The sequence below is a fragment of the Mchenga conophoros genome, linkage group LG3 (assembly GCF_057382185.1).
Source record: "Mchenga conophoros isolate Kocher_MC1m ecotype Shallow Benthic linkage group LG3, M_conophoros_male_GT1.1, whole genome shotgun sequence".
Lineage (NCBI taxonomy): Eukaryota > Metazoa > Chordata > Actinopteri > Cichliformes > Cichlidae > Mchenga > Mchenga conophoros.
The window spans coordinates 11,197,295-11,212,918 of record NC_140528.1 but is presented as its reverse complement, the minus strand read 5'-3'; the positions used below and the strand labels follow the sequence as shown (position 1 = coordinate 11,212,918).

General features: G+C 40.7%; 1 protein-coding gene across 1 annotated transcript; it reads left to right on the top strand.

Moving 5' to 3' along the window:
- The first annotated feature begins 12,443 nt into the window (after positions 1-12,443).
- LOC146577261 (E3 SUMO-protein ligase ZBED1-like) lies at positions 12,444-15,372 on the top strand. Its single transcript, XM_085252634.1, has 3 exons — positions 12,444-14,034; positions 14,211-14,463; positions 14,622-15,372. Exons 1-3 carry the CDS (start codon positions 12,917-12,919, stop codon positions 15,036-15,038), a joined length of 1,788 nt encoding a protein of 595 aa, XP_085108760.1. The 5' UTR covers positions 12,444-12,916; the 3' UTR covers positions 15,039-15,372.
- Positions 15,373-15,624: the final 252 nt, after the last annotated feature.

The window sequence follows — 15,624 nt, the reverse complement described above, 5'->3', positions numbered from 1 at the left end:
ATGAAAACGGCGTTACCTTCGTTCATTTGCACGTCAAATGAACGAGCTGTTTGGACTTTAACGTCACAGCTGATGCTTCGATACTCGAACTCAAGAGTTCAGCTTCCACTCAGAGGTACAAGTACACACAGCAAAGATAAACGTGTACACAAGGTGGAACCCACAAGTGCACAGCTCCAACCAGAGATGGGCAGTAATCCGATTACTTTTTTCAAGAAACAAGTAAAGTGAGGGATTGCTATTGCAAAAAAGGTAATTAGATTACTGTTACTTTCCCGTAAGCACGCTGCGTTACTGCGTTACTAAAACCGCAGCTGTGTGCAGATGAACAATGGATAATCTATCGAGTGTGGAGAGAGTGTGAGCGTGCAGCGTTTAAAGCGTGGAAGCACTGACCTTACTTTGAGTTTGACTCTGTAAAAAGTGACAGAAACATTAGCATCCGCTGTTCACTGCGTGGGAAGACAACATGCTCACTCACTATGTGTTAATGGGCATGCTTATTTATAACTTTGATAAAATGTCATAAAAATAATTCCATGCCAGCTCACCATTGGTGATCAGGTAGTTTCTGTTCCAGTTCCAGTCCCATAAATCATGAAGCTTGCTGCCAGAAAAGCTTCAAATCTCCTTTGAAAGCTGTTTGTGGTCTTGATTGTGGGAGCTTCAGTTGTCTGACTCCAGCTGCCACACAGTGCTCACTGATATCATTTGCAAAAACCCCAGTGTGACAATATTTATCAGTGAAGCAGAAATCAGGAAGTGACGACTTTTCTTTGAACATTTGCTCAGGCTAAGCTGTGCTTTCTACCACAGTTGGGAATTTCCTGGTTTACAACAAATTATTGTGTCAACACCGCATAAGATTTCAAACTACAGGAAAATCACTGGAGTTATAAGAGGCAGACAACGACACACACAACACATGCATGCTGTTGCTATTTATTGTGGATTAACCTGTCAAGGGCAAGAACAAAATAATTCTGCCTCAAATACAGGAAATCATAGCTTTCCTGTATTTCCTCCATTGTTGGCATGCTGGTTAGTGCTGTTGCTCCACAGTAAGAAGGTCCTGGGCTAAATTATCCATGAATGTAAACGGCTGTGTGTTTCTATCTGATAGACTGGTGAGCTGTCCAGGGTGTACCCTGCCTGGTAACCTATCACTTCAGGGTTATTTCCCAGCCCTGCTGCAACCAGGATAGAGGTAGGAGGATGGTAGTTGTTGTAGACCCATTCAATTTCAATTGAAGGATTAAAATGTTCCAGGAGCTCAACTTACTCCATCTGAACATGTTTCAATCGTGTTTTATGAACACAACATGCAGGTTTACTGAATATGAAAAGGTTGTGTTGATTTAACTCAGTTGTTTAAGTTTCTGCCAAAGCAAAACCTTTGTGTGCAACCAGTGTCCACTATTGAATCAAGTAAATCCAACATGTTTTTGTCAGTGCAAAAGGAGTTACGGTGCCTGTATTCCTGCACAATATTGTCCCGGGAGGGAGGAAAACTTTCTGGTGAAGTTTTGGTTGATTTTTGGGTTTTGCTTGACACTAGGTTGATTTTATCAGTGAGGTTTGGATTGTTTTCTTTCTCTAAGAGAGAGAAAGATGGTTTTATGCTTGGACATGTTTGCAATGGGCCCCAGTATTTGTTACTTTATTAGTATTTTATTGGTTGCGTTTGTTTGTGCTTTTGTTACAGTGCACTGAGATAAGAACATCTGAGAGGTGTGATCCACCGGTGGTGATATTTTGGTATTTTGTGAGTTCCCGATTTAACAAATCAGCTCTTTAATCCAGACCTGAGAGATTGAACTTTAAAGCGCTATAAAATATTCTTACTGGAAACAGTGGCAAAGTGTTTTTCTCCATGATTATAATGGGCTTGGGAGAAATTCACTTATATGTGACATTGATCACATGAGAAGTCCTGAGCCTAAAAGGATTGCAGCGAGTCAATCCAGTCCAAAAACAAGGAGCTGTTTTCCTTTAAAATGATGACGTCATCTTGCTGGTGATGGAGGCTCGAATAGGCTGCGCGTGAGACTCCATTATCAGCAATATCTGGTATGAATGTGTGTGGATGTATGCATGTGACTGGACTGTGATGGACTGACGACTAAAAGTTTAACTGACTTGATACTGAGACAAAAACGGTGCCGACTTTAGGATTAGTGAATGTCCACAACAATTCACCCAGCCTGTAGAAGAAGGGTGGAGGTTTTGTCTTGCTTTGTTTGTGCAGGAGCAGAAGGATGACAGAGACTAAAGGGGGAGGCTGTAGCTTCACATGAGTGTGAGCTGCAGACTGAACCCTTTGGTTGCTAATGTTGAGTCACTGATGTTTGCATTAAGAAAATTGTGTTTTATTAGCTGTGTTTTAATTAAGGTATCACATTATATTGTTGGGAATGTTAAATGCTAAAGTGAAGAAAAGCTTTGATTTCACTCATGACTGAACATGTTATTATTAACCATAGCAGGCCACTGTAAAGAGTCAATTAGCTTTTATAGAGGAAAAAAAGGCCAAAAACTCTGTTAATACCTATGAATAACAGGCAATGATAGACTTGTCACATTCAAAATAGAGATATGTAATAACAAACACGGGTCCGTGTCATTTAGGTTCTCCATTGAAATAGTCAATCATTTAGAAAAGTAGAATATATATATATATGTCTCAACGCTGTTTTTCAATAATATTAAAAACCTAAAAACTATTGTTGTGGAAGATAGAAGTCACTGTGACAGCCCTCTGACTGTGGAGGACGTTTGTAATCCTATTTCTGCACTTAAGGCCAACAAATCTCCCGGCACAGATGGTTTAACTGCAGAGTTTTATGAATCATTTTCTAATCTCCTGGCTCCGTTCTTACTGCAGCTTTTCATAGGAAGTGTAGAGAATAACATCCTCCCTCCTACTCTTACTCAGGGTCTCATAACACTTATTCCAAAGCCAAACAAAGACTTACTTCTTATTGATAATTGGAGACCCATCTGTCTGCTCAATGATGACTATGAGATTATGGCTTTAGTACTTGCTAACAGAATGAAAGAGTTCTTGGACACAATTATCGATGAGACACAATCAGGCTTTATGAGAAACAGACACCTTTCTAAGAACATGAGACTGGTTTTAGATCTACTTGATTACTCTGATTTGGTATCTGACTATAGCTTCATTCTCTTCCTGGATTTTTAAAAGGCTTTTGATACAATTGAACATCAATTTATTTTCCACTCTTTGGAAAAATTTGGCATTTTTCTGTAAAGCTATCAAAACCTTGTACACGAATGGCAATAGCTCAATTAAAATGATTAAGACTCCACCCCGAGATTTGACCTGTTATACAAGGAATCAGCACAGCTGATAAGGAGCTCATCATCAGCCAGCTAGCTGATGACACCACACTCTTCTTGAAGAATGCAAATCAAATCCGTCCAGCCCTTAGTGTTATTAGTGATTTCTCTGAGGCATTTGATTTTTGTCGAAATCTAAAAAAATGTGAATTACTAGCAATTAAAGGCTGCACTGCAAATGCTCTCTGTAACATTTCTGTTAAACAAGAAGTCACATATCCAGGACTGTTAATATCCAAAGACCAAAAGTCAAGATGCTCGTCAAACTTGTCAAACAGTGTTGGGGAATTCTCAATGGTGCTTGGTGCCATACCCTCAGGGACTTTAATGTTATATAAAAACACTGACATCTCAATATCTGCCTCAGTCACTCTCCCTGATCCAGCTGAGTCAGCAGTGGGAAAAATCTGCTTTTCACAGGAACTTGGTAACAGCAATAAGAGAATACGTAGTTTATTCCAAGAAGATATCATGTCTCTCCCATATATAGAATATCTTACTGGAACCGACATGTTCCAGATATCACCTGGAAGACAGTCTGGATGATCCCATAAATATCTAATTGTGAACAAGGTGAAGGAAATCTCATAAAATTCTTCATAAATGTTACCCAGCCAGTCACTATATGGTAACATTTAAAAGAGACATAAATACTAATTGAACTTTCTGTGGGGATCATCCAGAAACTGTGGCACATCTCTTTTGGTTCCTCTACACAGAGATTCTGGAAGAATTTAGCAGTTTTGTTATTGTCCATATTTTAAGGGAGTTTTCTTTACGATGGGAAAATGTTTTATTCTGTTTCTTTAAGTTCCCCAGGAAGAATGATAAATGTTTTTTTATAAAAAAAATTGTTAATACTTTTAGCTATTTTATATCCATAAATGTAAGTTTATTAATAAAACACCATATTTCTGCCTTTTTACAAGGATATGAATTGTACATACAATCAATTTCAGACTCAACCAATAAAAAAGCCTCTCAGAACAATATTTATATGTTGAATTGTTTCGCCTACTCATATCATAATTTTTTTACTCCTGGTTCTGTATGTTCATGTTCTGTTCTTTTGTAAACTTCATCTGTTTGTATGTTGTATACTCATTGTGTTTCAATAAAGTTCGATTTAAAAAAAGGTACGTTCTAAACGAAGCTTCAGACGTCACTGATCACGTGACTCTGGCCAAACGAATCAAGCCTCGACACGGTGCTTCTGAAGCAGCGCGTTGATCTTTCTGACACACCATCACTACCTCTCACATCTAAAGGTGTCAAGGTAACTTTGAACTGAGTTCAGTCAATCTGGAGTTTTTCCAAGTTTTCTGTTGCTCTCTGTGAGAGAAGAGCGTTAAAGGCGGGGCTCTCCAGAGTCCAGCAAAACAGGAAACCACAGCTGGGTGTGTGTAAGTGTGCAAACCAATAGAATGCATCGTGGTGGGGGGGGGCATCACGGGCAAGAAAAAAATAAAATAATCGGTCGTACCCATGCTTCCCCGACGTCATGCCAGCGCATATTGGGAAATTCGTAGGCACCGATCGGTTTTCTGTCAGCCATTTGCTGGGAGTAAGGGCGCCCTCCATTTGCGAGGTGCGCCTGCTGCTGGCGGCACAGGGAGGAGAGGGCGGGGCGGCGGGGAGTCTCTGGCTGGCTGGAGCGGCATCTAATAACAACTCGCAAAACAAAATAAAAACAACAAACAGATATTATGATACAGACTTATAATCTGCACCGATGTTTTTTCTAAATTCTATAAAGTGAGCGCGAGAGCCCTCGGTGCGCCTGCGCGCTGCTGAAGTCAAAGTAAACTTTATTGTCATCTCCGCTACAGACAGTCCAGCATATAGAGAGACGAGACGACGAGGCTGCAGTTACAGCGGTGCAAGTAAACAAACAATAAATATAAGAAGAGTAAGAAAATAAATCTACACTTTAGGACTTGGGGTAAAGGATCAATAAGAATTTAAATTTATAATTTACAGTTTGATGATTTAAAGTCTCACACAACCCGTCAAAAGGGGCGGGGCCGGCTGCTTCCAAGTAGAGCGCATTTCATTTATAATGATGTAAATCCAAGCCCATCATGGATTCACGATCTGAATCCTGGGTTGTGTGAAATCCCAGAAATCAACCTTAGACAAAGTGAATCTGTGAACTAAGGTGTAGGTCTGTTAGGTTAATTGTGCTGATCCTCGGGTTGGGGGATTTGTGTTTGTACTGGAGCGCAAAATTCAAACCAATGGAAGATGGACAACAAAAGTTCAAAGCCATCAGGTGCTCAGGTTAGAAAAAAGAGAAAAGATGCAGGTAAGCAGACGTGTGATTGGATAATGGCAGGTCATCCTGAACCAATCAGACTAAACTCCAAACAATACATTATGTTACAGATTTTAATATTAATTAGTCATTGTTACTTGTTGATTTGTCCTTTTCTCATTGTGTGACGAATTATGACGACTGTTTGGTAGCTGTTATTGTCTCTCTCTCTCTCTTCATGTGTGTTTCTCTGGTGAAACAATAGTTTTGTGTTAATGTTAGGGCTGCACGATTTTGCATAAAATGAGAATCACGATTTTTTGGCTTAGAATTGAGATCATGATTCTCTCATAACAATAAATAAACATAAAACAACAAATGTCTCACGTTTTGTTGTTGCAGCAAAATGTTGTCCTGCTTGAAATTCCGTCTCCACCGTTGCTCGACGCTGCGTGTACAGAGCAGGTAGTGCAACAATAGAAAAATAGTTGCGGGACGGCACTGTGTAGCGTTTGTCTAGGGTGTTGATCGTTTTCCTAAATCCCTCGTTTTGCACAGTGTTGATGGAGCCATATCTTTGGTCAGGTGATAAGTGATAGCCTCCGTGATGTCTTTGTGCCTGCGGGAGTTCGACGTGTATAGGGAAGCGCTGTATAAGGTTCCCGTTATTGATGTTTGGGTGGTTGACCGGGACAGATTTTCTCCTGTCACTTTCTCGTCATCCCTGACGTGCTCTCCGTTGTTGTTTCCCTGCTAATTTTAGCATCACACGGCACAGCTTCTGTATCACGTGGTATAAGGCTCCGCCCTTGGCATTTGTTGAGCAGGAAGAGTGAGCGCTTGTTTTCATGCAGAGTACGTCCCGGATCAAAATGTGAAGTTTTACAAATCACCACTTCTTTAGTGAATATCATTTCAGTCTCAGACAATCTCGTTTCTCTTACAGAGGTTGAATGCACCTTCTGCGGATGGCGGTACCACACAGTGTGCGTGGACTTCCCCTGCACAGAAGGCAACTACAAATGCTGTGAATGCTAAATAAACAGAAACAAATGATCCCTGTTGTCTTTGCTTGATGATTGGTTTGAGTCTTGACAATCCACATTGCTGGCGTTGCATCTTTCAATGCCAGCAATGGCAGGTATCAGTGTTCAAACCTTTTGTGTTTGTTTCCAACAAGTTGCCCACCTCGGGAAACAAAAATGTGTTCTTTTACTTGTCAGATGAACATATGAGACACTTTGACTCTTCAGTGCAGTGTGGAGCCTAACAAAGATCTGTTTTGTGTCCCAGCTGATCAGCAGGAGGAGGAGAGTCTGACGGAGCAGCAGAGGAACATTTTCAGCTACTTGGACTCAGCTCAGCCACTACAGAGGAAACAATGAGCTCAACTCAGAAGGTGACAGACAGAGCAGGACCATATGACCAAAGATATTTATCACCATATACATCTGAACATTTGCCATAACGATGTAGCTGACGATATAATTGACACCAGACAAAATACTTTACAGCTCCACAACTTTATTAAAAACCCATCAATGTATTTTCACTGAAACAAGCAGCTGTTGTTTATGTGCATTAAAGTTATATAAAAATGTAACAGTGCAAATGCAAATTCCTCGCTGACAGTTTAACCAAAAGGCTTTTCCAGTGGAAACTGGCCGACACATCCTGAGCATAACCATGTATAATATCCACTAAACTTCAGAAGAGGTTATACAGTCGTGGCCAAAAGGTTTGAGAATTGCATAAATATTGGAACCTGGAGAAGTTGCTGCTTAAGATTTTATAATACAGATTTGTACTTTATTTCAGATTGAACCTTTAAAGGGGCATTTCTGGACTTTTAAAGACCAGTAATGTACTTTTAAGGGAACATTTTAAAAAAAAATGTTCCTATAGGTACAAAAATGTTCTTCTCTCGTACCTCCATTTCTGAGAGTGTATCATGTAACACTATAGATCAACTTAGCTCAGAATATATAAAGCATATAAACAGTTACAGCAATATGATGCAACAAACACAGCAGCTGCTGATCCAAAATACTCAAAGCTTCATAGAACTGAAACCAACATTTATTTTTAGCTCCATTCTGCTGCTGATACAGACTTTAGGTTTCTGAACATTAAACTTGTTGCTGCCTTTCATAGTGTGTAACTTGAAGGCCCTGAGTACTTTCTCCCACTCTGAAAACACTGGGATGATCACATTATTTGAACATTACCTAATAAGACTGATTCAGCACAGACAGTTATGTTAAACTTTCCTAGCAGTCCTTCACAAACAGGGAACAGTCTGTCTATTCTCTCCATCTGTCAGCTGCTGCTGGCTCTTCCTCCTCCTCTTCCTCACACACTGCTGAGTTTGTCCTGGTGGATCATCAGGGCTGCAAAGCCTCACAGATGATGTGCAGCAGTGGCTCCCTCAGTCTGTCCTCACTCTGGACACTTGCAGTCGTCACACATGGAAATCAAATGTGTGATAAGCTGCAGGATTCAAACACAAGTGTAACTTATAAACACATGTTCATACTTTTATTCCACAATCAGAGAGAAAGAAACAGAGAGAGAGTGCAGGACAGACACAGGTGACAGTCTCAGGTGTACACACTGCTACACAACAGCACAGAGAAGCAGGATTTAGTGTTTGTGTTATTACGAGTGTAAACAAGAAGAGTTCCAGATGGTGCAGTGGACACATGTGTGACTGCTGTGATTAAAGCATCTTTCTTTCAGCTTAACGAGTGAACCGTCAGCTCGTTCAAACACACGTTAAAGTGCGTTTGGCTCGACACCACCGAACAGAGGCAGCAATATAACACAGCTAACATTAACAGTGCAGTGAATCCTGCTTGTGCCGTGATGTTCAGGACTGCAAACCGAGCAGCATCACTGACTTTCAGCTTGTTGTGTTTGTGGATATATGACTGACTTTAATTATCCACAAAATCATCACATTCTCTGTCAGATTAAGGTCGACTATTGAACGGCGTATATTTTAAAGGCTTTAAAACCAAGTTAACGCTGAAAGTACAAACATCACTAATGTCACATAACTCTGCCGACAAGGCATAGCTATGGCTATGAAATGCTCTTTGTGTATCATTTCTTCATTATGAAAGATGTCATTAATGCACTAGTAATGTCTCATCTGGAGTATTGTTCAATCATTTGGTCAGCAGCTAATAAGACAGATCTTAACAGACTTCAGTTAGTCCAGAATAAGGCGTCCAGATGTGTGAAGATGTTCATACTATACTAATATTGATCAAATGCATAATAACCTTTCTTGGCTTCCTGTACAGGCTAAAATATTCTATGGCTTACTTGTAGTTCTAAAGAAAGCAATTCTGTTAAACACACCACATTTATTCTGCTCAGCTGCAGTATCCAGATGAAATACATCATCATATTACACAGTTTTCAACAAGCTGCAATTTAGTAAATGCTCGAGTTAAAAGTAACGTTTTGTAAAACTGTTACATTTAGAGCAACTTTTAAGTGGAATAAATTGCCTTAAAGAATTAGAGAATTATTCAAAACTTCAATGAACACTTAAAAGCCGATTTACAGAGCTTTTAGTTGTTGTAAATATTGTAAGACATGATTTGTTTTTGAAATTTGTGTAATGTGCCTCAATGTTATTGATATTATTATTATTGATTGCTTATATTTGAACAATTGTGAAACCTCACTGTGGATGTAAGAGTGAAATTATGTGGATATCTTGAATCCACTTTATTGTGTAATATTTTATGTGAGTATTTGACGGAAGACGAGCAACATCTGTTGTGGAAGCTAACGGGGTTCCTTTAGAATAAACAAACATAGGATTTATTATCACTGAATAATTCTGTATAAATCTATACAAATTATAGAAATATGTAATAGGAACCAACAAAATAATCTAAATTATAAAATTGTGTGTGTGTGTGTGTGTGTGTGTGTGTGTGTGTGTGTGTGTGTGTGTGTGTGTGTGTACACAATCAGGAGGGATGGGCATGATTTTAGTGTTTGAACAGTCATGAATTATCTTTAACAGCAGGTTGGATGTAATGTGTTAGAACTACCAGCAGGTGGGGATAAGAGACATTTAAGGTGTTTGGTGCCACGCTCCACCTTCAGGTTTAAAACTAGTGTTAATGGAGTTTGAAGGTTGAGTTTGTTCCACGACTGCATTTCACTCACTGCCTCTGTTTGTATCTCTGTCACTGCAGGACCAACATGGAGCCAGAAGTCAGCGCTCTCAGGAGGCCGACAAACCTCACAGAAGAAAGGGAGAGAAAAAACACACCTGTGACGAGTGTGGGAAGGGTTTTACTGTGAGGGCTTCACTAAAACAACACCAAATCATCCACACTGGAGTTAAAGCGTACAGCTGTGATCAGTGTGGCAGAGCTTTTACTCACAGTAGCAGCTTACAGAGGCATCTAGTTACCCACTCTGGAATTAAGGCATACAGCTGTGACGAGTGTGGGATGGAGTTTACTCTGAAGGCTTCACTAAAACAGCATCAGGTCATCCACACTGGAGAGAGACCATTCAGCTGTGACTTGTGTGGAAAGTCTTTTTCCTTCAAGGTTTCCCTAAAAAAACACCAACTCGTCCACAGTGGAGTTAAAGCGTACAGCTGTGATCAGTGTGGCAGAGCTTTTACTCACAGTAGCCACTTACAGAGTCATCTAGTTACCCACTCTGGAATTAAGGCATACAGCTGTGACATCTGTGGAAAAACTTTCAGCCAGAGAGGGAGCCGAAATGAACACCTACGCATTCACACCAGACATGATGTGTACTGCTGTGAACAGTGTGGCAAAGAGTTTACAACAGACGCACACTTACAACGACACATGTTTACCCACACTGAGGAGAGACCTTATCAATGTGACCTGTGTGAGAAGACTTTTAAATCTCCACATGACCTGAGACGACACCAACAGATCCACACCAGAAAGAGACTCTACAAGTGCAGCTACTGTGAGGTATGTATTTATATTGTTATCTTGTCATTTTAGCCTGACTGTTTGGAACAACTCTGCTCATTAAACTGTGTTAGCATGTTAGCAATTCTACTGCATGGAAAAGCAGCTCTGAGTGATTATTCAGATTTTCCTTTCAGCTATGATTTTAGTATTACTGTAGTATTGTGGTGGTAGTATTGTAGTTATTGCAGCCCAGTAAACTGAGTGTGTTAACTGAAACAGTCAAATGTAGTTGGACGTCTGCAGAGATGCTCTTTATTTCAGGCGACGTTCAGGATACAAATGTTGAAGGACTGACTTACACTGTCTTTGTGTCTTTGTTTAGAAGCAGAGCAACACAGATGGATCCAGTTCTCAACCCTGTCATCACTGTGGTGGTGGGAAAGACTTTCATTGTGACCTCTGTGGAAAAACTTTCAGTCAGCAAAAGACCCTAAAAGTACATCAACGTAGACACACTGGAGACAAACTGAAATACTGCAAAGAATGTGGGAGAAGCTTCACCACACCAAGTGATTTAAAACGACATGAACTGATTCACAGTGGGGTTAAAAAGCACCTCTGTGATCAGTGTGGGTCATCCTTCACCACAGCAGGTCAGCTTAAAACACACAAACGAGTCCACACAGGAGAGAAACCACACAAGTGCAGACACTGTGAGAGAAGCTTCTCACATTCACATAATCGTAACATTCATGAACGTGCACACATGGAAGGAAACTACAGCTGTGACCAGTGTGACAAGAGCTTCAGGAATCTCAGTTCATACTCTGCACACAAACGATCCCACGTTACTAATAAACTGTTTCACTGTTACCAATGTGCCCAAACATTCACCTCATTGTCTGCTCTGTGCAAACATCAGCGTGATCACTCAGGGCTGAAATCACTCCCATCACTGGATCACAGTGAATCTGAAGACACAGAAAGATCCTCTGGTCAGACTCAAAAAGCTTGAGATCAGGCTCCACAGAGTTCAGATAGAATCATTTAAACTTGTGTTGAACTGAACTTGTTGCTGGGCTGAACTTCTACATAATACAGATCTACATGGGATCTTCTTTTCTGTTGTTTTACTGAGTCAGTTTTGTCCTTTTTTCTCTGTCCTGGTTTTGCTCGTCTGTAAATGATTGAAACTCAGTCAAATAGTTCATTGTTCTCCAGCAAAACGTTTTGGAAACTCATGTTTAACCTTTAAAACTCTGACATGTTTTAGCACACAAGGCTTCATCGGGGAGTTCACTCATGATTGGACCATGAGAACAAAGGTTTTTAGTTCTTTCAAAGAGAGTCTTGGAGATGTTTGATGTTTCTGTTTTTCTGAAACCACCTGAAAGAAAAACTATTTTTCTTGCTTTATGTAGTGTGGAAGTTTTTAATGTTTCTTCATCTGTGATGTTCTTGAATGTGTTCACGTGAAGATGGTACAAATAAACTGTCCTTTCAGCTTTAGCTCCTAATTTATTCATTATTTATGGATGTAGCACAGCAGCCGTCTCTTGATTAACACATGGAGGGCTCGGGATCTGATGGTGTCGTCTCCCTAATTTGCCCACTCCACTGCAGCAGGCCAGAGACCACACCCCTGCCACAATAAGTAAAAGTATATCCTTGCTGTACCCTTAATGCTAAATGTGCTAAATTAACCGCTGCCTTTGCCCCTTTGGGATTATTCTTATGTCACTGGGATGTTGACCTTTGACCTTCACATTAGAGAGATGGGCAGACATAATTAGTGTATGAATTTTAAAGTAACAGGTAATAAAGAGAGTGTAGCAAATGTAGTCAGGTTTATTACTCTGTATCACACATGAGTGCCCGAGGGAGGCGGGGCTGACTGGGGAGACACAGGAAACAGAGAGACAGGGCTGACTCGACATGAAACGATGAAACGTGGGACATGGGAACAGAAACTAAACACAGGCTGAAATGAACACTGAGGGAGGGAGAACTAAGATTACTGAGAGCCTGATAAATAAGAAGAACAAAAACCAAGAAAAACAAGAGTCAAAGAAAACCAAAAACACAAAGCATTGGGCCAGGACCCACTGCTGTGACATTTATATGTGATAAAAATAGGGGTGTCAAATTATCGCGTTAATTGCGATTAATTAATTACAATGCTATTTAGCGCGTTGTGTTTTTTAATCTCGTTAATCTAATTTTTAATCTCTTGACGTCATTGATTTTGTATGAGAGTTGCTATGTTATAAAATCCGTTTTTATGTGCTGGGCTCCTTGTGCTTGACTTGTTGGGGGTGGAGTCACGTCGTGAGGTCAAGGTGAGAAGTGGTGATTAGCTTACAGTGTGGATATGGAGGCGCATCTGAGAGTTGTTGGCCCAATGAACGGGAAATTTGTATTTCATAAACGCCCCGACGGCACCATTGACAAAGGTAAAGTGGTCTGCCTAGAGTGTAAGAAGGAGTTTGCTTACCACCGAAGCAGCTCAAGTTTGGCCTATCACCTCAACGCAAAGCACCCAGCCGCGAGTGCAGCAACAGCTAGCAGTGAAGACGTTAGCAATATAGCAAGCCAGAGCAAAGCTTTTCGCCAAACAAAACTAGAGAATACCCCTCGTATGAGCAAGTCTGCGAACGACAGGCTGACTAATGTTATTGCCAAGTGGATAGCGATGAACTGTAGGCCGATAAATATAGTAGAGGACGAAGGATTGACAGAGGTGTTGCAAATTGCGTCCAATGACCCGTCATACAAGCCGCCGTGCAGGACTACAGTAACGACCAAAATCAGCAAAATGTACGACGGCGAAAAGAAAAACAAACTTGAGATTTTGGCGGAGGATTCTCCCAACTGTGTTGCTATAACCGGAGATCACTGGACCTCAGCTGGCAACCACAGCTATTTTGGGGTGACTGGACACTTTATTGATAGTGAGTGGAACCTCAACTCATTTGCACTGACCGTCATGAGAACAGAAACCAGGCACTTTGCTGATAAATGCGCCGAACAGTTCCTCAAGGTAGCAAATGACTGGGGTATTGAAAACAAGATATCCACCATTGGCACAGACAGCGCAGCAAACATGCTGGCTGCTATGAGAGCACTTCCATATGAGCACATCGCCTGCAATGCTCACATTCTCCAGAGGACCATCACGGTATGTCTCGATAGCAGTGGTTTTGTCGGTGTACTGGCAAAGTGCCGCAAGATTGTTGGTCATTTTAAACAAAGCCCTGCGAGTACCACAGAACTTAACCAACAACAAGTAGCACTCGGAAAGAAGAGCGATCAACTTATACAGGATGTACCCACCAGGTGGAACTCGACTCTCGCAATGGTCTCACGCCTCCTATGTAACCGAGAGGCTGTCCAGGCTACGTTGGACCAACAGAACCACAGGTTGGTCTTGCCAACCGAAGCTGAGTGGGCAAAACTGCAGAGGCTGGAGCTCCTGCTTGAACCATGCAAGTAAGTTCAAATAAACACCTTCCCATTTTAATTATATAAACTACTGTTACATGTGTAAAATCAAAATTAATGAACATAACAAGGAACTTTTAAGGACAATTAAATTGGAAATCAGTTACACTTTGATTTAAATGAATCCAGCTAGGTTTATTTAGCAAACCTCTCCACCTCTGCAGGTATGTGACAGAGCTGCTGGGTGGTGAGGCCTACGTCTCTTGCTCTGTAGTGCTGCCTGCTTTTCGCCATCTGTACCGTGTCATGGACATTACTGATGATGATCCTGCCTACGTGGTGAAGTTCAAGAATGCCTTCCAGAAGGATCTGGCAGCACGACGAGCTAATGGCAACGAGATATGGTTCGAGGTGGCCACAGCATTGGATCCACGGTTTAAGGATTTGAAATGTCTTCCAAGAGAAAAGAGGGAACAGGTAGGACAATAAGGTTAAGCTGGACTAATGAGTCCAATTCATTATCAAATCAAACTTTTATTTATTATATGGAACACAAAGTTCTTTACAAGATTAAATAAAATAAAAAAAAAAGCACTTAGTTTTAATCACAATCATTCATTCATTCATTCATTCAGGTGTGGACCATTCTGGAGAATATGCTCCAGGCAGCAGAGCCCAGAAGAGCAGATAGTCTCCAGCCCTCCACAGAGGATGATGGACCAGCTCAGAAGAAGAGGAGGAGCGAACTCCTTCTGGGGTCTGACTCTGACTCAGAAGATGGAATTGAGTCTGGAGAGCTGCAGCGCTACAGAGCAGAACCCAGCATCAGTATTGATGACTGTCCCCTGCAGTGGTGGTATGCTCACTCAGGAGTCTATGAAAAGCTGTCAGTCCTAGCACAAAAGTACCTGGCCTCCCCAGCTACCTCTGTACCCTGTGAGAGACTCTTTAGCCTTGCAGGCCACATAGTGCAAAAGAAAAGGGCAGCCTTGCTTCCAGAAAATGTTACCAGGCTGGTGTGTCTTAGCGACTGGCTGAGGAAGAAGAAATGAGACACATGTGGTCAGCATAGCTGCTGTGTCATTTGTAGCCTACTAGAATAGATTGCTTGATGTTCAGCACTTTTTTTTTTGTGATGGAAGAATACTTTGATGTGCTAACTTGCAGCACTGCAATGTCAGTTTTATTTTTCATTATCTGAAGCAGAGGAATTTCAGTGCTGTATTGCTCAGAAAAGAGCAACTCTGATGTGCTAACTTGCAGCACTTAATTTATTTGATTTTATTTGTATTTATTTTTCCACTTATTTTACAAAAGAATACAACAGTATGTAAATGGTTGCATCTGTTTAACGTTTGTTAAACAATAAATGACTTTATAAAGTCACTTTCTTTGTTATATCAGTCTTTTGGTCTGCCACAATAAGTTGAGGGCTTTCCTCAGCTATTTTTAGGTGAGATTAAAAAAGAGATTAATTAGATCAATTAATTAAAAATCATAATTAATTAATCTCTATTTTTTTTTAATCTCTTGACAGCACTAGATAAAAACATTAAAAACTGCTCAGATGTTGAAATCTTTCTACGTATACTTTAGGTTCAGCTCTCCAGCCTGGCATTTGGTTAAGCATGATTCAAA

Bases quoted from the DNA above. Each gene is read 5' to 3' on its own strand.
- LOC146577261 (XM_085252634.1), top strand. From the start codon at position 12,917: ATGGAGGCGCATCTGAGAGTTGTTGGCCCAATGAACGGGAAATTTGTA. The intron at 14,035-14,210 runs GTAAGTTCAAAT...CCACCTCTGCAG, and splicing joins CTCCTGCTTGAACCATGCAA to GTATGTGACAGAGCTGCTGG. The intron at 14,464-14,621 runs GTAGGACAATAA...TCATTCATTCAG, and splicing joins CAAGAGAAAAGAGGGAACAG to GTGTGGACCATTCTGGAGAA.